This window comes from Dermatophagoides farinae, chromosome 5 (assembly GCF_024713945.1).
Source record: "Dermatophagoides farinae isolate YC_2012a chromosome 5, ASM2471394v1, whole genome shotgun sequence".
NCBI lineage: Eukaryota > Metazoa > Arthropoda > Arachnida > Sarcoptiformes > Pyroglyphidae > Dermatophagoides > Dermatophagoides farinae.
The window spans coordinates 2,092,594-2,119,386 of record NC_134681.1 but is presented as its reverse complement, the minus strand read 5'-3'; the positions used below and the strand labels follow the sequence as shown (position 1 = coordinate 2,119,386).

Here is a 26,793-nt window from a genome sequence, read left to right as displayed (position 1 = left end):
AGAGAGAGAGAGAGAGAGAGAGCAATGAAAACAAGTTTTCTTCATCATCATCATCATCATCAATGACCCTTAGCCAAATTAATTGACCAAAAAAAAAACTTTTCGAGGTTTCGATTGATTTGTTTAGCCAGCTACCTTTTGCTATTTGATATTGGTTTTCTCATTTCAAGTTCCAATTTTATCATCATCATCATCGTTATTTGATCATGATTTCACACCTTTTTTTCAATATAAACCGTTCTTCCTTCTATTAATGACTAAGCTGAGTGTTCAAATGTTCAATTTATCATTATTGCGTAGATTTTTTGTTGTTGTTTTCCTTCATCATGATTCAATTCAAGGGTTCAATATGCTTTTCGAATTTTATTACCTTGTGTTTTGTTCATTCGTTCGTTCTTTCGTTGTTTTTTTTTCTTCGCCCAGCAAGGTCTTTTTCATACACACACACACACACACACACACACACACATACACAATAACAATTACCTGCTACTACAAATGTACTGCTGTGCTTGTTGTTGAAAAAAAACCTGATCAAGCCAGTTATCAGTCTACCGTTTGTTCTGCGAAAAAATTAAAATAATTGATCACCAATCATTGGATTTCTTCAATATACTCTAATGGACACTGTGAGATCATTGTAGTGGTATTAATAAATGCAATCCATCCATGTAAGTTATGATGAAAAAAAATGGACCAAAATAAAAAAATAAGGTAAACCACCCTCTTGCACTCTTGCCAACGCCCCTAAGAAAATTGTTCATTTTTTTATCATTATTATCGTTCACGTTATTTTCTGTTGCACATGCACAAAACAATCAATTCGAGATTTCGATCAAGCGTCCACATAAACATACCACGCTTGTGTATACACTTTCAAGGAAGATCATACAAGTTCAACAAGTGTGTGTATGTGTGTGTGTGCATGGATGAAAAATATATTGCCATCATTGTAAAACGACGAAGACGAAGACGACGACGAAGCTATTCATGCACATTTGGCTATTTGGCAGCAACAACAAAAAAAAGCCAAATGATTGGCAAAAAGCAACAAGTGTTGCCATCATCATCATCATCACGACAATAACAATAACAAAGTTTATTTCATATTTTGAAGAAAAAAAAACGAAAATTAATCGTTTAAAAATCATTAATTATATAAATATACATCCAATAAAAATGAAAATCCAATTTAAAAACAGATTTTCATTTTTTTTTCTATGACATTGTTCAAACTGTGACTAAACGATTCATTTCATTTTTTTTTTTAAAATGTATGCTATTCTTTCATATTCGATCATATACAATACAATCATCGATTGATCGATAATCATCAATCGACGACGAAGTCGTCGTCGTCGTTTTTTTCTTCTTTCAAATGATGCTTTCAACATGATCGTCATCGTCAAAAAAAAAATATTTTTAAAAATGAAGAAAAAAAATTTTTTTTTCATTCAAAAATGATGACAACAACTATAGAGTGAAATGCAAAAACAGCAGCAGCAGCAGCTGATGATGATTATTATCATTAATCGATCGATCCTGTTTTGTCAATAAAATTGATCGATAAATTTCTTGAAATTTTTTTTTTCTTTTCATCATTTTTTTTTCATTCATTCATTCATTCTGTCAATCTGTGATTCAACAACAATAACGACAATAACGATGATTCATCATTTGCTCAATGAATAGCTTTGTGGTGTTTGTTTGGGATGCAATCATACATTCTTCAACAGTGAACATTGATCATATTGTTGTAATTTGAATAAATACAAAATGCTAACCAAAACGTTGAATGAATTTTGCTATAATCCATCGATTTTCATATTGAAATTGTGATAATTTCTGTCGGTGTATTTAATTTGTTTTCAACTTAAAGATAAAATCATCATGTCTAATCAACAACAACAACAACAACAACAGAATTGTCGATGGGGTGAAGTCATATTACTGGATGGTCGTAGTGTTGAAATATTGATTCAGGTATTTTTGGTAAACAATTTGATTACCGATTGATTGCTTGACATTTCGATTTTTTTTCTCATTCTAAAAAACAAGCCACGTTTATTTGCTGGCGATCTTTTCGATATGGTTGCCACACATTTTGATTTGAAAGAAAAGGAATTTTTTGGTCTTGCATTTCTAGATGAAACGTATGTATTTGGTTTTGTGTTTTTTTTTCGCTGATTAATTTTTTTTTTCGTTCAATTTGAATCACTTACACTGTTCATATAGTGGTCAATATAATTGGTTGAATCTCGAAAAACGTGTATTGGAACATGAATATGCACAAAATCGTATTGTACCACCACGTGTTGTTCGGCAACAACGACAACATCAACAACTATCATCACAATCAACGACAAAATTATCAACAACAAAAATTACGAATAATCGTCATAGTGTTAACTATCAACACCAACAACCAGAACAGATGATGATAAAATCGACAACAAAATTAAAACTGACAAAATCTAAATCACGATTACCAAATGTTAGTAAATTAAAGAGCTTAAAGAATAAAAATTTAAAACATTCAACGACCACAAAATCATCATCAAATTCAAATACATTAAATTCGTGTATATTTAGTTCTGTATCATCACCAAATTATGATCAACAAACATCAACGACGACACCGCCACCACCACCATTACCAATGGTGCCACCACCACAATTACCATTAATATTGGATACACCAGAAATGATTATTGTGAATCCATCAACAATAATTAAAACAAATATAACAAAAACATCATTAATGAATGATGATTATGATCAAAATCAAGATCCAGATCCCAATGATAATGATGATCCACTTTATGATGTTATAGTAAATTTGGATAAAAATCATCACCATCAACATATGAATAGCAATGATGATGATGATGATGATGATGATCGTGATATGCAAAATAATTGCCATAATCATCATAATGGTGATGTAAATAATGATGATGATGATTTTGATGACAATAGTGATCATCATGATTATGATTTAAATGACAAAAACAATGATAATAATAATTTTCATCATCATCATCATCATAATATTAATGGATCGATACCGGCAATCGATTTATTGGAAAATGATTATTATGATTATGATTATGAAGATGATGATGATGATGATGATCAACAACAGCAAGATAACCATGATGATGATGGTGATTATTGTGATCATCTAGTGCTTTATTTTCTTGTCAAGTAAGTCATGATAATAGTCATAGTGACCATAGCATGTATTATTTTTTTTTTCTTCCATAAAATTTTCGTATATTCAGATATTTTGTTGAATCAATCACAATGTTACAGGATGTGAATACAATCGAATTGTTCTATCTACAGGCCAAATCATTATTGATTAATGTAAGTTTGGTTTCCATATTGCTTATTTTGAATCATATAATTGAATATATATTAACTGTGGAGAAACAGTGAAAAAAATCCTTTGAAATCTTAAATAGCCAACGCCTTTTAAATTCAATATATAACATTGAATGTTGACTCTTTCCGTTTGTGTGGGTGTATAGGAGTGTGTGTGTTTCATCGATTCATTCCTTCGATTTTTTTTACAACAAAAAAAATGTTCTTTGTTGTTGTCTGAGAAAGAAAAAAAAATATGAAAATTTTTTTCGTTATTATCATCATCATCGAATGGCTGGCCAAACCTTTTGTATAACAACGCCTACACGCTAGAAAACATGAAAATATTCACAGATTTCATCATCATCATCATCATCATGATTAAAAATAGGAAACAAAAACTCTGTATACGCGTGTGTGTGTGTGAGTGTTTAAGACTTTTACTTTTTTTACATTGTCTATCCATTTATTCATTCATTGATTGATTGATTGAGAATGACCAAACATGTATGCTTTTTGTGTGTGTGTGTGTGTGTATGTCGTCACAATCATCCAAGCTTTTTTTCAAGAAAAAAAAAGAAGATAAATAAACAACGAAATATAAATAGATCCATAAGAATAAAGATACACACACACACACACTAATTATTATTATTAACAAACGGATGAAATTGAGGTGTTGGTGTTGGTGGTGGTGATGACCAATGATGATGATGATGATAATGATAATGATTGGCCCATTTTGATGCCTATCTAATCCATACCATCATTGTATCCATTATTTATTTTGGCCACATTTTTCTTTCTCTTCTCTTTTTTTTTGACTTTCTTTTGAATGATAATATATGATGATGATGAATTCTACCACAACAATAATCGTGCAGTTCATTTTTCGGTTTTTTTTTCGTCTCTTTTCGTTCCGTTTGGCTGTTGTTGTTGTTGTTGTTGTTGTTGTTGTTGTTGATGTTGTGTTCATCTCACCCTTATTAAAATGAAAATGGGGAAAAAAACAAAACAAAATTCAGATAATAATCACATTGCTAACCATCATCATGATAATGATGAGCCAGGCCAGCCTGCCTGCCATCAAGCAAGCAAATAATCCATATGCATCTCTAACATCGATACTGATCGTTGATTGATAAAAAAAACAAAACAAAACAAAGATGATATGTGTGTATGTTAACATACAATGAAAAAGATGGATAGCGAAAAAAAAACCCGAATTTCATTGAAAAAAAAGAAAGAGAAATGAATGAATGAAAAAAAAAGTTTATTGTTAACCATACACACACACACACACACGCATGACTATAGTCAACAAGTGAATGTTTGCCATAATAATAATGAAAAAACAAAAAAAAAATCTTCACCATCAACAGCTCATCAAATTCAATTGATCAATTCAAAATCAAATCGATAACAACAACAACAACAACAAGTGTTCCAGGAACGATAACACAATTTGGTTGATTTTTTTTTAAATTTATTTTGTATGTGTTGTGATTTATGTCTTGTGTTATTTTTTTCTCTACAAACTAATTTACAAATTGACACCACTATTGAAATCAATCAGCATTTTTTTTGATGCTGATGATGATTGATTTATAAATGTCAATGTTGAACGTGTTTTTTGTGTACGTGTGTGTGTGTGTGGTTGTAATAAATCTGTTTTGATGTGATGTGATAAAATGTAAACGAATGAATGAATGAATGAATGAAAAAAGAAGTGGCAATCTTATAAACTAAATCAAACAAACAAACAAAAAATTTTGTTTTGTTTTGTTTTGTTTGCATTTCTGATTTTCAACACACATTATTTTATTTTGTCATCGTTTTGTATATTTATATACATATTTCTCTTCTTTTTACTCTTCGTCTATGTCTATGTGTTTATTTGATAAATTTTTTTCATTTTGATTTTCCGATTGATTTGACTGATTGTATGTGTGTGTGTGTGTTTTGTTTGATTATGGTGATGATGATGATGATATTACAACAGGGCGTGTTTGCATTGATTTTGTTGCTGTGATGATGATGATGATGATATCCTCATTAGTTTTTCAATAATAATAATAATATAAATTGTGTGTCAGCTATAACATCGTTTCACATTTTGATTGTTGATTGAGAAGAAGAAGAAGAAGAAACTTGTGGAAAAAAAAATAATTTTCTTTTCTTTATGTACAACAAAATAGGAAATTGTTCAAGTTGATCTCGAAACTGGATTAAAATTATCTGCATTAATATTACAAACAACATTTGGTGATTATAATAAGTATGTGTTTTGTTTTTTGTTTTTTGTTCGATTTGGATCGATTGATTTTTACTGTTTGTTTGTTTGTTTGTTTGTTTTTTTTAAACATGAAAAAATAAAGTTTCAATGAAATTAAATCCCGTAATCGTATACATCGTCTTCGATTGATCTCATCGAATTTATTGGATGAATATACATCTTATTCAATATGGTAAGTTTGGTTTGTTTGCATAATTAAATACCAATAATATAAAATATACAAAATGCCAATAGTCATCATCACGATCATTGAATATTTATATTGATAGCTAAAAATAGTCATTTTGAAACCAAAAAAAAAAAAAAAAAAAACACGAAGGGAAATGAAAAAAAATTTTATACGAATCGTCATGTTATTTTTGTATATATATTACATAAACACACGATGATGATGATTTATTTTTTGAATAAATTTTCATTAATTTAATTTAATTTTTTGTTTGTTTGTTTGTTTGTTTGTTGTTTGATTGTTGTTTTTCATCAATCACAACAGTGAAGATTGTATTATTGATGAATATAGAAAATTATCCGGCATTTCATATGGTGAATCAATATTTTTATTCATGTGTTTGATTGAAAAACAACCAACATATGGTGTTCATTTCTATGAGGTTAAAGTAAGTTATGCGTGTTTTCGTTTTTGTTCTGTCTTGTGGACTAATTTGATTTTTATATTTGGTTTTCTTAAAGGATAAATCAAATCAACCATATTGGCTTGGTTTATCATTCAAAGGTATTGATCAATTTAGCCATAATGATCGCCGTATACCATTGAAACAATTTTCATGGAAACAATTGGAAAATTTATATTTTCGTGAATGTAAATTTTCTATCGAAGTTCGTGATCTTAAACGGTAATTTCCCTCGTTTTTTTTCTCTGATTAAGAATAAAAACGTTGTTTCTATTTTCATCCATTCATTTGTTTGTTTGTTTATTTCTATCTAGTGTTGTACATACATTAAGTTCAATCAATCTTTATGAGAATGCAATTGAAGATCCGGATTTATTTGACGATTTATCCACAGCAATCTGTGATCCAACTACACAGTATGTTTTTTTTTCTGATGAATTTTTTTTTTCTTTTTTGACTGAAAAATAAACTTAAACTTTTTCAGAGTATCTGTAAGTCGTCGTACATTTGGTCCATGTAATGTAACGGTGTTTGTTTGGTTTGCATCAACATCATCGCTAACAAAATGTATCTGGTCTATGGCCATATCACAACATCAATTCTATATTGATCGCCGGATTAACAAGGTAATAAATATATATGAACAAAACAATCTTTTTCCCCCCAACTTTTCAAAATTTTATTTTTAGTCAATAAAACATCAACGTGATAAAGATGAAATCATTCGATGTTTGAATGATAATCGAAAACAACAGCAACAACAACAACAACAACAACAACGAAATAGCTATAGTAGTGGTAATAGTATACGAAATTCATTATATTCAACTTCATCATCCATTGAACCGATGAATCAACAACAACAACAACGTTCATCAACAACATCGATTCCATCATCAATTATATCGACAAATTCATTGATAAATTATTATCCACCACCACAACCACCATCATCATCATTAACATTACCACGTAATGTATCATTAGGATTTAATAATCATCATCAACGGCAACATCAACATTATCATCATCATCGTCCAAGAACAAATACTACAACAGCATCACAACAACAGAATCAGCAACAACAGAATAAATCATCATCATTGATCTCATTGAATCATATTATCATGCAACAAGATACGGGATATCCATTAGAATCGATAAATAATCAACGAAATTCTCAGACAACAATATTAACTACCAATCAACAACAACAACAAAGAATGGCCACAGCAATGCAATTGAATCGGCAGCAACCATTTCGACATTCAACATCAACATCAAGTATAAATAAAATGTCAACGCCAACAACAGCCATTTATCGTGGTTCAATGAAAAATAATAGTCATGGTGGTCAATCATCACGATCAATAAATCGATTAAGACAATTGCAGCTACAATTACAAAATAAATTGGATGAATTGAATCATTTAGACATTATGGAACAACAAATACTTTCAAAGGCAGCTATTATCAATAATAATCAAATGTCACAACCACATGAATCAATGATAAATGATACAAGTTCAATAATGACATCATTGTCTTTGAATTCATCCAGTAGTTCGAATAGTTCATCATCAACAAATATTGATCATCATCATCATCATCATCGTCATCAACATTTTAATAATAAAAATCGTGGATCAATAGCTTCATCATCGACAACATCATCATCAATGTTTAATAACAATAACAATGTGATTAAGGCACCAAATTCATTGAAAAATTTTTTCGTCACTGGTCGCGCTTCAAGTTCATTATCATCGAATGCAGCACAACAAAATTATCATCATCAATCATTATCATCATCGTCAAATGTTGTAGCCAATACGAACAATATGGCTAATCATCATCATCATCCACAACAACATAGAGAAAGTCGATCACCATTAATGAATTATCATCATCATCATCATCAAACTCAACAGCCAATAATTGGTGTACAACAACATCAACGTAGCAAATCGGTTGGTGTTAGTTCAAGATTTAGGAATTTCGATCATCATGATGATAATGATGGCCAATCTGTTGGTGATGCAAAATCATCAAAATTTTTATTGGCGCCGCCTATATTACAATCAAATCATCAATTACCACCAATGATACCAACTACAACCACTACCACTACCGCTACTGCAATACGAACAAATCAATCGAAACAACAACTGCAGCAATCATCATCATCATTATTATTTAGTTCACCATATGTAAATAAATATGATACATCCGTAAAGAATTTATTAAATTCAAATGAACTTTCAAATCTTTATTCTGTGCCAAATCGACGAACATCGGTTGCATTAAATAGTCTTGATGATACAGCAATATTGATGAATCAATCACGATCATCATCATCAACAACGACAACAGCATCGAATATTCCATCAATTAAAGCGAATAACTTTTCCATCATAACATCAACAGTAACATCGTCGACAAATTCATTAACATATTCAAAAATAACGTATCATATGGAAAATAATTCAACAGCGACGACGACCACAAATACAACCGATGATTTTATTGAATCAAGTGTTGATTCAATAGGCGGCTTATCAATCAATAATGAAACCAATAAAAAAATACGACAACGTTATCGTAGTATTGATGAAGAAAATCTTGCCAATTATAGATCATTTTTATTATCACGCCACAATAGTTCTGGATCAAATCGATCATCATCATCTTCATCGACATCATCATCATCGACGACGGCGACAAAGACATCGAAATCATCATCATCGTCATCATCGACAAAATCATCATCAATCAAACAAATGGCCAATAATAATTTTGATGATAATCATCGTATCAATCATCGATTATTAATTCCTGAATCAGAATCAAATTATGTAAATCTGGAATCAAAAATGATGCCATTATCGACATCTGGTGGTCAATATTTGAACATTATTAATAATAATTCAGATTATGTAAATTTAATAATGCCAAGAAATTCATTATCATCATCATCATCATCTGCGGCAGCAGCGAATATTCAATCGCAAAATCATATTTATCAGAATTCACAGAATTTACTTTCATCAATAAAACAGGTAACAACATCAATATCACCACCAATGAGACGATCGCAACCACCAAAAACATGGTATGAAACGGATTTAGATTTTCATCATCATCAAATGAAATTTTCAAAACCGCAACAACAACAACAACAATCATTATCATCATCAATTTATAAACCAATCATAAGGCCATCAAATGATCTAGTCTTTAGTAATTTTATCAAAAATGAAAATTGTGATGATGAAAATTCATCGAAAACAATTTATCATCCAATACATTTAGTGACAACCACAATGACCGATGATAATGATGATGAAAAAAATGAAAATGATAATCAACATCAACAACAACAACAATTATCATCAATGATGAATAATAAATTAAATTTAAATTCACCAACTGCACCATCGAATGATATAACCAAATCATCATCATTAATGCTTAATCATCATAATAATCATAAACAACAACAACAACAACAACAGCCGGAACATGGATCAATATGTTTATATTCGAATTTACCATTGCCACAACAACAACAACAACAGCAACAACCACCGCCACTACCACCATCAACGAATCAATTATCAAGAATTTCAAATGGAATCATCGATCATGGTTCATCATCATCATCATCATCCTCGTCATCATCATCGACAATAAACGATAATGAAATAACAACAACAACGATAAAAACATTACCACGTCCAGTACAGGCATTATCACCAATTTGTACTGTTGCATTTATACCGGCCATTTCACCACAACAACAACATGATGTAATGATTACGACAATGGCAAATTCATTAAATACGGATATTTCGAAATCAACAGCAGCAACTACAACAACAACAACATCCACCACCACCACCACCAACAACAACAACAACATCACTGAAATACCAATAACATCGACATGCAAAGGTAATATTGTTGAAGTTGATGTTGTTACTGTTGGTCATTTTCAACCTGGTTATGAAGAAACAAAACCATTTACAATGTCTGATTTTTATAAATATAGTCAACGTTATCGTCAATCACAACAGCAAAAACATCAACAACAACCACAACAACAACCACACCAACAACAACAACAACAACAACCACAACAATATGATAATGTATCAATCGATGATAATCATGTGGAAAATTCAATTACCAATCAATCATCTACAATCAATAATAATGATGATAATAATAATAATGTTGTAACCACGATGGTGTATTCTTAAAATTTTATTTATTTATAAATTTTCAATAAAAAAAAACTTTTTTGAAAAATAAAATCAGAAAAATTTTCTGGAAAAAAAAAATTTTTTGTTTTCCGTTTTTTAATTTAACGACCACCATATCCATTCACCATATCACGTGTGAATCACATTCTGAATCGTTTTGTTGTGAACAGAAACACATGTTGATTAATTTATGGCCTGGCCATATCATTATCATCACCATCATCATCATCATAACAAAAACTTTGACTTTGATGATGAATGGCTAATGTTAAGCAAGTGATTCAATGTTTGTTTTTGTCATGTGTGAGATGTATGTATGTAATTTTTTTTTTTTTTTTTTTTTTTGGTTTTAGCAGCCGTGGATATGTCAATTTTTTTTTTGTTTTCTCATTTATTTGTTTGTTTGGTTGATTATGATGTAAAACAAAAATTTTTGTTTTCTCAAAATTTAATTTTTTTTTTTTGGATTGAGGTGATTACCATCACTCACTCACACATGCACTTACACACGCGGCCGGTAAGTTTTTGGGTAGCTTTAATAACCAAAAAAAAAATACGTCAGTGAATCCACCATCAAAATCAATCAATCAATCATCACCATCATCGTCATCATCATCATCATTATGAGAATAGAAAAAATCGTCATTGAAAAACATGCATTTATTAGTAGAAAATATGAAAATCAATTTCGTGGAAAATGAAGAAGAAGAAGAAGAAGAAAATGAAGCCCCATTCTCTCTTACAGTGGGGGAAGAAAAAAAATTCATCGATTCATCGATTGATTCATTCATCATCATGATGATGTTTAAACAAAACAAAAAAAAAATTTCTTTTTCGATTTTTATGGAAGGACATCCAGGTACACATATGACATTTATTTCATTCAACGAAAAAAAAACCACTTGTTGATTTATCATTTCAACGTACTACTACTATTGGTGCCACCACCACTACTACTACCGCCACTACTACAAGAAAACAAACAAAATTCTTAAATTTTAAAATTCAAATTCAAAAAAATAAAACAAAACAAAACATTTCTTATAACTTCCACTATATAAAGAGATTCTTAACTTTTTGTTTCTGCTTATTAAATGTTAATTATTTTTTATTTATTTTTTTTTTTTTTGATCATCGATCGATGAAAATGAGCAAATGAAAACAAAAATTTTTTTTTAATCATTCGACCATCACATACATTTTTTTTTTCATCATCATCCAACAAAAATACGAAACAAGAAAACGAATGGCAAACAAACAGAAAAAAAAAATTTATTCATCCATCAAGGATATCCATCATCATCATCACCACTACTACCATCATTATCGATGGCCATCATCATTATCAGTGATCGCATGGCAGCCGCTACTACGACTACGACAGCAACTAATATAATCTTTTAATGGCGACAGCGACAGCGAACAACGACAACGACAACGACGATGAAAATGTAAAATCGAAAAAAAAAAACAAAAAACAAAACATCAGCCAAAAAAACAGATTATAATTTATGTGAAACTATCAATAATGTTGTTGTTGATGATGATGAAAGTGAGAGAGTGAGAGAAAAGGGAAGAATCCCGAATCCAAAAAAAAAAAAAAACAAAATGTGAAAACATCAAATCGAATCGAATTTATAAATTTTCAATCGAGATTCTTTTTTTTCTCACACACACACACATACACACATTTTTATTTATTAGCAATCGATTAAAGAAGAAAATTAAAAAAAAAAATTTCACTCTCTGTCGTTCACTGTTGCTCATCCATCGTGTTTTTTTTTTGTTTTGTTTTCAATCATCATCATCATCATGAAGTTTATTTATTTATTTTGAAATTTTTTTTTCTATTTCAATTCTGTGTCTCAACATTCAAAACTTTCAATCTGGTGTCTGTGTGTGTGTGTGCGATTAGCGAAAAAAAAACACACACACACACACACAAGAGGAAATTTTCGATAACATGATCATCGTCATCATCATCAAATTCAATGTTTGAACATCATTTCCATCTATCCATCTATTTTTCGCCACATTTTCATCGATTAGATTTTAATAATTTTCCAGTAGAAAAAAAAATTCCCGAATCATTTTTGTGTCTTGTGACAATCGATTCAATCGATTGATTATTAGTATTCTGTTCATCATCATCATAATATATAATCATGTGCAAATATTTTATATATCATCATGATGAAAATTAAAAATTTTTTTTTGAGAAAATTTCCATTTTTCGTTTTATTCACTGTTAAATTATACACAAAATTTAATTTGATGTGTGTTGCATAATTATTATTTTGATGATTATGATGATAAAATATCCAATGAAATGGGAAATTTTACATTTTTTTTTTCTTTCATACTTTTTACCTCAAAATTCTTATTATGGTAAGTGTGTTTTGTGTAGATTTTCTTCTTCTTCTTCTTTTTTTTTGCGATCGTAAACCAAAACAAAGTTTTGGTTTATATTTACAACAAATTGATGTGTAAACACATGCAATCAAATTTGATCAATCAATCAAACACAACAATGTAATTATTATTATCAACTTATCAATTTTTTGTTTTGTAATGAAATGACATTTTTTTTGTTGTTGTTGTTCTGTCATAACAACAACCAGCTCAAATAAATAAAGAAATCGGTTCTGTTGTTTTATTGTGATTCACTGGGACAACAACAGGTGAATTTTTCTATTTGTTTTGATTGTTGCTGTTGTTGTTGTTGTTACCGATCGATCGATCAATCAATCAATTTTTCGTTTGTTTGTTTTTATTATATATTAGATTAATTTTCTTGAAGCAACAGGTAATGTTTCCATTGTTATATTTTATTATTTTCGTTTTTAAAATAAATTTCACATTATTGGCAACAACAGCAACAATGAAATTAATATATAAATCGATTCAATTTGATTGTTTCATTGTTTGAATGATGAGAAATGAAATATGTCAACAGATTGAAAATAAGAATGAAGAAAAAAATCTTGACATCTTCATCAATAAATGATTGACATTTTATTTCACTGTCAAAATTTTCTTTTAAACATCATCGAGATCAGCATTTTTTTTTGTATAACAATCACACACACACACGTACACACTGAAAAAAAAAGAAATGTGTACGACAGTCATCTCCAAATGCAAACACAAACACACACACAAAATTATTGAAAATTTTACCTTTGAAATTTAAATTCAAAAAAAATCAACCAAATAGCCAAAAAAAAAAGAAAAAAAAATTTCATCATCATCCAATGCGCAACAAGTGCCATTCTCAATCATTCATTGTGTTTTGCTTTTACATTTGACAAATTCATCATCATCATCAATTCATTTCTGACATTTTTTTTTTGTTCGTTTAAATTCGTCCATCAAATTTTTTCATTATTATCGGTTGTAATGATGATGGTGTGCATGTTGGTGTTGGTGGTGGTGGTCGCCGTCTATCAATTTCATAAATTTTTTTTTTGTTGTTGCTATCACTATACATGTATGTGAGTGCGTGTTCTGTTTTTTTTTTTTTTTTTTTTTTTTGGTTCTGTTATGCTTTGTTTCATTTTTGCCATTTTGCGATATAGAATATTTATCTATCAAAGAAGAGAAGAAAAAAAAATTGTGACAAAATTGATTTCAATTTTCTGTGTATATATGTGTGAATGTGTGATTAGTGTGTATACGCCATTCAATTTGACTTGTTGCAGTTCACAGTGTTGTTGTTTTTTTTTCTACCGGATGATTATTTTTTTTTCCTTTTATTTTCATTCAATCTACTCTGTTTGAATGATGATGATGATGACTATTCAATGATGATAATGATTTGGTTGTTTTTTTTCCTCTGTTTTCACATCATCATCATCATCATCATTGCATTGCATTGCATTGTTTTTTATCATTGGTTACCAATTTCATTCAATAGCTGATTTGGATGTTTCGTTTTTTTTTGTTTGTTTGTTTGTTTTTGTTTGTTTTGACTGAATTTGTTTTTCTGTTTTTTATCATCAAATTTCGTTAATCTCTTAGCCATCGTTGATGTTTATCATCATATCGTTATCATCATTTTCATATTTATTTTTTTTTTGGTTCAAATTTTTCACTTTTTTTGTTTGTGTTTTATCAATTTTCTTATTTTTTATTTCATTTCATTTTTTTTTCATTTTAGCATCTGTGATTCATGATCGATGGAATTTATTGAAACGTGTGTGTATGTGTGTGCATGGTACAAAAATGCAATAATTTCGATTCGCTAAAGAAATAATTATGTTCATGTTCATCTAGTCGTGGAATTGAACAACGACAACAAAAAAAAAAAATCAACAACAACCACCATATCATTATCAAATTTTTTTTTTTCATTCACTTTTTTTTGCAATTCCATAGAAAAACAAACAAAGACCAAAAAAAAGAAAATGTGTGAAAATACAACATTCTTACAGGTGGGCGATATGATATCGCTTTATGCCGAAGGAAATGTTTGCGGTTTTCTTTCAACACTCGGGTAAGTTTCTGATGCAACGACAAAAAAAAAGAGAGAAACAAAACAAAAACATTTTCGATTCATACAGTCAATTTATTGTCATTGAGAAAAAAATCATCAGAACAAATTTTCCATAACATTCCATTCCGTTAATCATGAGTAGCAACTAAATTAAAATGATGCAAAAGTTTAGCAGTAATTTTTTTTTTTGTGCATAGATCATTGAACACACACACACAGTGTACACATTCATTTTGTTTGGCAATTTTTTTTTATATAAACTTTTCTCTTTTTCTTCAATTTTTTTTTTCATAAACAAAAATTCAATTCAAGTTTGGTTGATGATCGTTGCGTTATACAACCAGAATCGGGTAATCCACAATCGCCGCCAAAAAAATTTCGTGATTGTCTTTTCAAAATAAGTCCAATGAATCGTTATTCTGCGCAGAAACAATTCTTGAAAGCAGCTAAACAATCGGCAACTAGTGCTAGTGATGCTGTTTTATTGAAAAAATTACATGTAATTATTATACAATTTTTTTTGCAATTAATTTCATTTAATTTTATTTTATAATTATTATCATTATTAGCATGCTGCCGAATTGGAAAAGAAACAAAATGAAACTGAAAATCGTAAATTAATGGGCACCATCATACAATATGGTGCTGTCATACAATTATTACATTTGAAATCGAATAAATTTCTTACAGTCAATAAACGTTTACCAGCATTGTTGGAAAAAAATTCAATGCGCGTATATCTTGATTCTAATGGCAATGAAGGTTCATGGTTTTATATTGTACCATTCTATAAATTACGTTCAACCGGTGATAATGTTGTTGTTGGCGATAAAGTTGTATTGACACCGGTGAATGCTGGCCAACCATTGCATGCAAGTAATTATGATTTACCGGATAATCCTGGCTGTAAAGAAGTGAATGCCATTAATTGTGATACATGTTGGAAAATATCATTGTTTCTTGATTGTAAAGAAAATATTGACGATGTATTGAAAGCAAGTGATGTTGTACGATTATTTCATGCTGAACAGGAAAAATTTCTTACAATGGATGATTATAAAAATCAACAATACGTTTTTCTACGTTCAACTGGCCGTATGACAGCAACGGCTGCAACAAGTTCAAAAGCATTATGGGAAGTTGAAGTTGTACAACAGGATCCATGTCGTGGTGGTGCTGGACATTGGAATTCATTGTTTCGTTTTAAACATTTGGCCACTGGTCAATATTTGGCCGCCGAAATTGATGATGATGATACATATGATTCAATGCGTTCCAAATTACAGGGCAATGGGCCAGTTTATCAACTAGTCTCTGTACCAGCTAATTATGATATAGCCAGTATATTTGAATTAGATGCAACAACATTAACACGTACAGATGATTTGGTTCCACAAAATTCGTATGTACGTATGCGTCATGTTTGTACGAATACATGGATACATTCAACAACTATACCGATTGATCGTGATGAAGAACGGCCAGTAATGTCAAAAGTTGGTTGTGCACAAATACGTGAAGATAAAGAAGCGTTTGCCATTGTACCGGTTTCACCAACAGAAGTTCGTGATTTGGATTTTGTAAATGATGCTTGTTTCGTCCTAACACAGATTTCAAAGAAAATGGAAGCCAAAACTATAGCACAAAATGATAGAAAATTATTAATACAATTATTACAAGATATCATTTATTTTATTGCCAATCTTGAAAATGAACCAAATCGTGCCGGACCATTTGAATTGACACCAACATATACGAATAGAGAACGGCAAAAATTATTACGTGAACAAAATATTCTGAAACAATTATTCAAAATTCTTCAAGCACCATTTATTGACAGTGCAGACACAACGGGTACATTACTGAAAATGGATGAACTAAATGATTCACGTAATGCATCATATAAACAGATTTTTCGCCTCTGTTATCGTGTATTACGTTTATCACAACATGATTATCGTAAAAATCAAGAATATATCGCCAAATGGTTTGGTTTTATGCAAAAACAAATCGGTTATGATGTTCTAGCCGAAGATACGATAACAGCATTATTGCATTCAAATCGTAAACTGTTGGAACAACATATTACTGCAAATGAAATTGAAACATTCATATCGTTGGTGCGAAAAAATCGTGAATCTCGTTTTTTAGACTATCTATCTGATCTGTGTATATCGAAAAAAGTTGCCATCCCAATAACACAAGAATTGATTTGTAAGACGGTATTAGCTGCAAAAAATTCTGACATACTAATACAAACACGGCTGGTAAAAACATCGGTTGAAGTAGAATTAGAAATGGAAAATAATTGTGGTGAAATTGTGCCAATAATAACGACAGAAGAAGAAGAAGAAGTCATACTGATATGGGATAATGGTAAACAAACTAGATCGATACGTGAATTATCATATAGCGCACGTGATGGTAATCAAGATGATCGTAATCTATTAGAATATTATCGCCATCAACTTGATCTTTTTAGTAATATGTGTTTAGATCGACAATATTTAGCCATCGATAATCTGTCACCACATTTAGATGTGGAATTAATACAAAAATGTATGTCAGATGAAGCATTACCATATGATTTACGTGCATCATTTTGTCGTCTAATGTTACATATGCATGTTGATCGTGATCCACAGGAACAAATAACACCAGTAAAATATGCAAGATTATGGTCAGAGATACCGAAAAATCTTTCCATACAAGATTATGACCGTAATAAACGTGAATCAGATGTAGCGATGAAAGAAACAGTGAAACGTAAATTAAGTTCAACAATGAGTTTTGTTGAAGATTATCTTTGCAATGTTGTTAGTCATGAATGGTCATTTATGGATCGTGAACAGAATAAATTAACATATGAAGTGGTGAAATTGGCACGAAAATTAATCTATTTTGGTTTCTATAATTTTAGTGATTTATTACGATTAACCAAGACATTATTGAATATTTTGGATTGTACATCTGATGGTGGTGGTGGTGGTGGTGGTGTTACAGGTGGCGCTGTTTCTGCTACTACAAATACTAGTACAACTACTACTAGTGTCACTACTGCTACTAATGGTACAAATGATGATTTGAATATGAAAATCACCAATAATAATAATAGATTGAAAATAGCCAATGGATCTTCTAATAATAATCATTCAAATTCGAATGATTTACGTCCAAAAGAATCCAAAAGTGGCTTCATACGAAGAACATTGAAAAAACGTATTTCATCATTAATACAACAAAATCAATATGGTGATGGTACATTAACTATCACCGATGAACAAATGATTAAACAATTGAATTCAATGTTAGAAAGTGAAGATGATGTAGTGAATGTGGCGGAAATTTTAGAATCCAATAATAATCAACAATCATCACCTGTTGATTGTTCGATATCATCGAGGAAATCATCATTAATTAGTAGTTTATCTAATGATTCAGCTACAATGAACAATAATAATAATGTTACGCAATTAAAATCGACAAAAACAGCAACAACAACAACAACAAGAACAACAGCGGCGGCGGGAAATTTATCATCATCGGCAACAACAAATGTAACAACGGCAAATAATAATCGAAATAGATTATTAATGATGGATACATTAGTTATGGATACAAAATTGAAAATTATTGAAATTTTACAATTCATTTTAAATGTTCGTATGGATTATCGTATTACAGGTTTATTATCCATATTTAAAAATGAAATCGATATGAGCCATCATAAGATTACTACAGCATTATTGAATAATAATGGTAGTGGTACAACGTCGACAACAACAGCGACAATCAACAATGGTGGTGGTGGTGGTGGTGGCAATTGCACTAATAATCGTGATAATCATCATTGGGAAAATATTCATCAGAATCAATCATCGACAAATGGAAATAAAATCGATAATGATCATAATGGACAATCAAATAACGTATCAATTGGTGATCGTGGATTAGATCTGGATCGTATCGCACAACAAGCTGAACAGATATTTGGTGATGAAATCGACCTGGACGGTATGGGTGGTTGTACATTTTTACGTGTTCTTGTCCATCTTACAATGCATGAATATCAACCATTGGTTAGCGAAGCATTGCATTTATTGTTTCGTCATTTTTCTCAACGACAAGAAGTATTGCAATCATTTCGCCAAGTACAACTGTTGGTGTCAACGAATGATGTTGAAAATTATAAACAAATCAAATCTGATCTGGATCAATTTCGATTGATTGTTGAAAAATCTGAATTATGGGTATATAAATCGACAAAAAATCTGGATGAACATGACTTACGATTGCCAATACCGTCATTATCATTGCAACAACAACAACAGCCACCATCAATCATATTTGGTGGTAGTAGTGGCCAATCATCATCACAAACAGCATTGAATAATTTGACAAATAACGACAACATAGGTGGTGGTGGCGCTAATTTCAATAATAAATCAACACCAAATTCATCATTAAAATTGAATACATTAGGCTATTCAATGAATGATGATGATTATCATCACCATCATCATCATCATCATCAATCATCATCATCATCATCACAACAACAACAAAATCATAATAAAAAGCAATCAACACCGTCAATGTTATCGAATCATCATTTACAAGCACCACAACAACAAATATCGACAATATCAATATCATTACCGGCATCACCATCAATGTATAATAAGAATCATTATAATGATTCTTTGTTATTACATCGTAATGAATCACAATTTGTTTCATCATTATCGGCATTATTGAATCAACAACAAGAAATTCAACAACAAAATGAATGTGGCCAGCATTCATTTATAAATTATGAGACGATAAAAAAAATTCTACAACGTTTAACTAGGCTTTGTGTACAGGAATCTAGCGGCCTAAGTCAAGAACGTAAAGCACGAAAACATGAACAACGACTGTTGCGTAATATGAGTGCACATATTGTCGTGTTGGAATTATTACGTATTCCATATGATAAAAAAGATATTCGTATGGACGAGGTGATGAAAATGGCGCATGAATTTCTACAACATTTTTGCCTTTCAAATCATCAGAATCAATCGATTCTTGAGAAACATTTGGATCTTTTTATGACACCTGGGGTAAGTGTAATTATTATATATTTTCATTGTTTCGATTAATTTATTGATCATGAATAGATTCTTGAAGCAAAAACAATGTGTGCAATTTACAAGGATAATATTGCCCTTTGTAATGAAATTAGTGAACGTGTTGTGCAACATTTTGTACATTGTATCGAAACAAATGGACGTCATGTACAATATTTAAAATTTCTACGAACAATTGTCAAAGCCGAAGGACAAGTTGTACGAAAATGTCAAAATTTTGTCATGCAAGAATTAATAAATGCCGGTGATGATGTATTGGTATTCTATAATGATCGTTCTAGTTTTCAATCATTAGTTGAAATGATGCGTTCTGAACGCCATCAATTGGATGAAGTTGGTCCATTACATTATCATATAAATTTGGTGAAATTATTGGCAAGCTGTACTGAAGGTAAAAATGCATTCACCGAAGTTAAATGTCATTCATTATTATCATTGGATGATATATTGGATGTTGTACAGCACGAAGATTGTATACCACAAGTGAAAGAAGCATATATTGATTTTTTAGCACATTGTTTTATTGACACCGAAATGGAAATGAAAGAAATTTATACATCAAATCATATATGGACATTGTTGGAAAATTTTCTCATCGATATTGGCACCGTTTGTAATTCAACACATGATCGTAATCATGCTGATTATGCGCTCAATAATTATGTTACAAATTCAATTATTAATTTGATTACAATATTTTTCAATTCACCATTCAGTGATCAAAGTTCAATTGTACAGGTTTGATTATATTCGATTTTTTTTGTCGATATTTTTTCGCTAATCAAAAAAAAATTCATTTTACCCATTAGACACATCAGCCAGTTTTTGTCAAAACATTGCAAAGTATATTTCGTTTAAGCACCTGTACATGGCTTACATTACCACAACGTATAAATGTTGAAAATTGTCTACGTACATTGGTGGATATATCGAAAAATCGTGGTATAGCCATACCGAATGAATTGGAAACACAGGTGTTGAATATGTTTCAGAAACAAATGTCCATAACGAAAAATTCCCGTGTATGGTTATCGGCTGCACGTTCAGTCGGTATGACCAGTAGTGGTGGTGGTAATACACGTTATATGTTTGGTTATGATTTAGCAAAACTGTATCCACAATCAATTACTGCTGCTACTTCGTCATCATCATCAACAACAAATCATGCACGTATAAAAAATTCTACATCATCATCATCAACAGCAACAACAGCAGCAGCAACACGTACAAATAATGATCGATCAATTATTGATGCATTTCAAGATATTGTAACATTATTAGAAGATCAATTACGGCCATTAGTTATGGCTGAATTATCTGTACTGGTCGATGTATTCTATAAACCGGAAACATTATTTCCATACAATTCGAATGCCAAAAAAATCTGTGATAATGGTGGTTTTATTTGTAAACTAATTAAACATACGGAAAAATTAGAATTAATGGAAGAAAAAGATGAAAAACTTTGCATAAAAGTATTGCAAACATTAAAAGAAATGATGCATGTGGATCCAAATTTTGATGAACGTGGTGAAGAATTACGTAAAACATTGTTGGATCGTTATCTTGTAAAACCACGACAACAACAAAATGAATTATTAATAAATCATTCTATAAATGTTGCAAATAATAATCAACTACAACAACAACGACAACGAAATCAAACCAAATTGATTCAATCAAATGGTGATACGGTCTCAGCGTCATCATCATCAGCATCATCATCATCATCAACGACGATGACAACAATTTCATCGACACCAAAAAATCGTAATCGTTGTAGATTAAAAACGTTAAAACATAAATTTACATTTGATGATAATAATAACAATAATAATGATGAATCAAGCTGTAACAATGCAAAAGAAATTAGTACCATTTACCATGATGATAATAATGGATGTGAAATTGATCGTAATAATAATAATCGTGGCTGTGAAAATTCTGGATCAACAGCAACAAAAACAACAACGACATCATCGTTATTTTCATCATTATTTGCAGCAATGTTTCCATGTGAAACAGAAGAATCAAATGGCTCAAATTACGATACATTGAATGAAAAATCTGCACATCTTTATGATACTGTGGATAGTGTACAGAATCGTTTAATGGCAACGAAAAATCCACGTCGTAATAAAATGATGAATCGTCCACAAACGATATTTGACCGTAAACATTATTCATCATCAAATTCCAGTCAACCAGCATATGGATCATATGGTCCTGGTTCAATAATGTTAACACGTGCTGAAATGACATTACATGAAGTACAATCACATCTAGATCGTGAAGGTGCCAGTAATCTGGTTGTTGAATTAATCATGTCAAATCCAAGTTATTCAATATTTGTTGAATCCGTTGAGTTGGGCATTGCATTATTGGAAGGTGGTAATCCAGTCATACAGAAATCCATTTATCAGAAATTAACACAACAAAATAATTCAGAAAAATTTTTCAAAGTTTTCTATGACAAAATGAAATTTGCACAACAAGAAATTAAATCCACTATAAGTGTTAATTCAAGTGAATTTTATAAAAATTCCGGCCTAAACGATGATAATATTTCTACGCCAATGTTGATTGGTCAAATTGAAGAATGTGCTTCTGGTTTTGATCAAATCGTACCACCGGTTGCATTCACACGTAAACGTTCATCAGCATCGGCAAATAATAATAAATTTTTTCAACAAAATCCCACAAATAAAGTGATAAAATTACCATCCGAAATTGCCGTGATGAGACAAATTTTACGTTTTCTACAATTGTTATGTGAAAATCATAATCTTCAATTGCAGAATTTCCTCAGAAATCAACATCAAAAATCAAATTTCAATTTAGTTTCAGAAACATTAATATTTTTAGATCGTATTTGTGGTTCAACAACCGGTGGTCTTGGATTGCTTGGACTATATATAAATGAATCGAATGTGGCACTTGTTAATCAAACATTGGAAACATTAACCGAATATTGTCAAGGTCCTTGTCATGAGAATCAAAATTGTATTGCAATGCATGAATCGAATGGAATCGATATCATCATTGCATTGTTATTGAATGACATAAATCCATTGGGCAAAAAACGTGTTGATCTTGTATTGGAATTGAAAAATAATGCATCCAAATTGTTGCTTGCTATCATGGAAAGTCGTGCTGATTCAGAAAATGCTGAACGTATACTATATAATATGAGTCCAAAACAATTGTTGGAAGTTGCATGTAATGCATTTCATAAAAAGGTTGTACTGCCATCATTATCATATCAAACATCATTAACATTGCAAGAACAATTTGATCAAGATTCACCAACAATCAATCCAGATATTGGTGATTTACTTGGATCAACATCAATAATGGCTACGTCCACTACGAATGGTATTGATTCACCAAGAAGACGTCCAAGTATTGCATCAATGTCAATGTTACCACCGTCAATAAATCCAATAAATCTAGTTGACCCAAAAGAAGTTGGTCACAATATCTATATACTCTGTCATCAGCTGGCACAACATAACAAAGAATTGGCTGATATTCTTAAAAATTCATTACGCGGTTCGGATCAACTGTTGATGATGAATCATGAAATGAGAGATGCATTGAATTATTATCAATCACATACAGCACAGATTGAGGTATGTGAAAAAAAAATTGATTGATTGAATGAAACTTTTACTGATCATCATTTTTTTAATCACCTAACCTATAGATTGTACGTATTGATCGTACAATGGAACAGATTGTATTTCCAGTGCCACAGATTTGTGAATTTTTGACGGATGAATCAAAAATGAAAATCTATTATACATCTGAACGTGATGAACAGGGTAGTAAAGTTTTTGATTTTTTCGAACGTGCTGAAGATTTATTCAATGAAATGAAATGGCAAAAACGTCTTCGAGGTAAATTTGATAGATATATATATATTTTTTTCTCTTCACTTTAATTGTAAATTTTTTCCATTAAATAGAACAACCATTTCTATATTGGGTATCACGTAATATGACATTATGGAATTCATTTTCATTCAATTTGGCCGTTGTCATAAATCTAATAGTTGCATTAATGTATCCATTTCCAACGAAAACTGAAATCGATCCACGATTATCGGCAATATTATGGGCAATATTATTGATATCAATAGCATCGGTATTTTCATTTCCAGGAAAATATTGTTTCTACATGATGATCTCATCGACAATATTACGATTAATATATTCGATTGGCATACAACCAACATTATGGCTATTAGGATTGATTAATGTATTTATAAAAGCAATTCATCTGATTAGTATAATGGGAAACAATGGAACATTTAATAAAAAATGGGACAAAATCTTGATTGATAAAGAATTTGTCTATCATATTGTCTATCTTTGTTTTTGCATCATTGGTCTTAGTGGTCATTCATTATTTTATTCAGTTTTGGTATGTATCGTTCATGATAATGAGAGAAAAAATTCCGTAATTGTAATAATCGAAAATTTATTTTATATAGTTATTAAACGTTGTATATCAAGAGGAAACATTACGTAATGTAATACGATCCGTAACACGTAATGGCCGATCAATCATTTTGACTGCATTATTAGCATTGATACTTGTCTATCTATTCTCCATTATTGGTTATCTATTTTTTCGTGATGATTTTCTACTTGAAGTCGATGTGGTCACATCATCATCATCATCATCATTGCCATCATCAATCATGGAATCGAGAAATAATTTGAATAAAATTCTTGAAACAACAAATGAAAAACATTTATTCGTACGAGAAAATCTATCCGATTCAAATTATAATCATCGAATGATGATGAAATTGAATAATAATCAACAATTCAATGGTGTACTATACAATATTTATCGAATGAATAATCAATCATTTCTGTTTAATCACTATCGACAACAACAACAACAATGGAAATGGGAATATTGTTCAAATCAAATTGAATGCAAAATTCAAGATGATTCAATTAATCTAATGTTGAATGATAGCCTAGAAACGGCTTCCAATATTCCAATGGAAATGATAAATTCAAATCATCATCATGAGATTGGCGATGGTGGTGGTGGCGGTGGTGGTGATGATGATGATGATGATGAAACAATCAAAGAACGTGCTTGTGATTCACTGTTAATGTGTATCATTACAACGGTCAATCATGGTCTCCGTAATGGTGGTGGTATTGGCGATGTTTTACGTTCACCAAGCTCAAATGAATCATTGTTTGTTGCACGTGTTGTCTATGATTTACTATTCTTTTTTATAGTCATCATTATTATTTTGAATCTGATTTTTGGTGTCATTATCGATACGTTTGCTGATCTTCGTTCGGAAAAACAACAAAAAGAAGAAATTTTACGTAATACTTGTTTTATTTGCGGTATGTACTTTACCTTGTATTGTATTGTATCGATTGATTGATTGACTGATTTTTTTTTTGCCAAAAAAATAGGCCTAGAACGTTCAGCATTCGATAATAAAAGCGTTTCGTTTGAAGAACATATCTATTGTGAACATAATATGTGGCATTATCTTTATTTTATTGTTCTTGTACGTGTAAAAGATCCAACAGAATTTACTGGCCCTGAAAGTTATGTTGCATTGATGATCAAAGAACGTAATCTAGATTGGTTTCCACGTATGCGTGCAATGTCATTAGCAGCTGATGATGGTGATAATGAACAGAATGAATTGCGTACATTACAATCACAATTAGAATTGACACATAAACAAATGTCATTACTTAGTCGTCAATTGAATGAATTAAAAGAACAGGTATTTGATTGATTGATTCATTAATAGTAATTCAATTTTGAAATTTTTTTGTTTTGTTTTTTTTTTTCATTTCTCAAATTAGATGATGGAACAACGTAAACAACAACATCGTAAAGGTTTATTTGGTACAAGTTTAACAATGCCTTCGGTTACAACAACAACACCGATTACAACAACAACTATGTCGACAACAACAACAACGATGATAGGCCATCATCATCATCATCATCATAGTCATGGTCATGGTTTTGGTCTTGGTGGTAGTGGTGATAATTCATCATCGATTATACCAAATATCATTGCTGCTGCAGCTGCTGCTTCTGCTTCTGGCAATAGCTCCAATGGAACAACAACACCATACAATATTAGTATGGATAAATAAATAGAAAAAAAATTTTTTTAATTGAATAAAAAGATATATATTTTGTTGATAATTCAATGAATTTCAATTTTTTTCTATCAATTAAAATTAATTGAAACTGTCAACAGATGGCAACACATTCATAAATTTAAATCGATCATGATGATTTCTTTTCTAAAAATTTCTTTTTTTAGTCGATCACTTTTTTGTAGTAATCTTGGTCGAAATCTTTTACATTAAATGCCAGATGAAAAAATTCGATGAAAATCATTATCTATAGCAACTCTATTTTTCCAACAATATTGCGCTGCGTACATTTTTCTCTACATTGAAAAAAATCCTAGCGGGAAAAAAGTGCAAACTTTGTACAGCAACAGTAAGGCAGGGGATGGAAAAGTGTCCGTAAAATGCGTGGCTTACATAGACTTTTTTCCCCATTTTTTTCGGGGTATATGTATATGGGTGTGAATCTG

The 26,793-nt window shown here is 30.5% G+C and overlaps 2 protein-coding genes across 2 annotated transcripts; both read left to right on the top strand.

Moving 5' to 3' along the window:
* The first annotated feature begins 1,067 nt into the window (after positions 1–1,067).
* LOC124498865 (uncharacterized) lies at positions 1,068–10,610 on the top strand. The gene is made up of 11 exons (XM_075731067.1): positions 1,068–1,983; positions 2,059–2,153; positions 2,236–3,207; positions 3,285–3,369; positions 5,565–5,644; positions 5,745–5,834; positions 6,156–6,279; positions 6,353–6,516; positions 6,609–6,710; positions 6,779–6,920; positions 6,984–10,610. Exons 1-11 carry the CDS (start codon positions 1,891–1,893, stop codon positions 10,554–10,556), a joined length of 5,520 nt encoding a protein of 1,839 aa, XP_075587182.1. The 5' UTR covers positions 1,068–1,890; the 3' UTR covers positions 10,557–10,610.
* A 98-nt stretch (positions 10,611–10,708) lies between these two features.
* Positions 10,709–26,393, top strand: Itpr (Inositol 1,4,5,-trisphosphate receptor). Its single transcript, XM_075731066.1, has 11 exons — positions 10,709–12,947; positions 14,719–15,054; positions 15,367–15,553; positions 15,624–20,156; positions 20,214–20,921; positions 20,993–23,815; positions 23,890–24,082; positions 24,151–24,608; positions 24,679–25,564; positions 25,637–25,959; positions 26,042–26,393. The coding sequence occupies exons 2-11, from the start codon at positions 14,966–14,968 to the stop codon at positions 26,339–26,341; spliced, it is 10,500 nt and encodes a 3,499-aa protein (XP_075587181.1). The 5' UTR covers positions 10,709–12,947; positions 14,719–14,965; the 3' UTR covers positions 26,342–26,393.
* Positions 26,394–26,793: the final 400 nt, after the last annotated feature.

Excerpts from the sequence above, each read along its gene's own strand:
- LOC124498865 (XM_075731067.1), top strand. The coding sequence starts at position 1,891 with ATGTCTAATCAACAACAACAACAACAACAACAGAATTGTCGATGGGGT. Across the intron at positions 2,154-2,235 it reads CTTGCATTTCTAGATGAAAC|TGGTCAATATAATTGGTTGA; the intron begins GTATGTATTTGG and ends CTGTTCATATAG. Across the intron at positions 6,280-6,352 it reads TTCATTTCTATGAGGTTAAA|GATAAATCAAATCAACCATA; the intron begins GTAAGTTATGCG and ends GTTTTCTTAAAG.
- Itpr (XM_075731066.1), top strand. The coding sequence starts at position 14,966 with ATGTGTGAAAATACAACATTCTTACAGGTGGGCGATATGATATCGCTT. Across the intron at positions 15,554-15,623 it reads TTTTATTGAAAAAATTACAT|CATGCTGCCGAATTGGAAAA; the intron begins GTAATTATTATA and ends TATCATTATTAG. Across the intron at positions 20,157-20,213 it reads ATCTTTTTATGACACCTGGG|ATTCTTGAAGCAAAAACAAT; the intron begins GTAAGTGTAATT and ends GATCATGAATAG.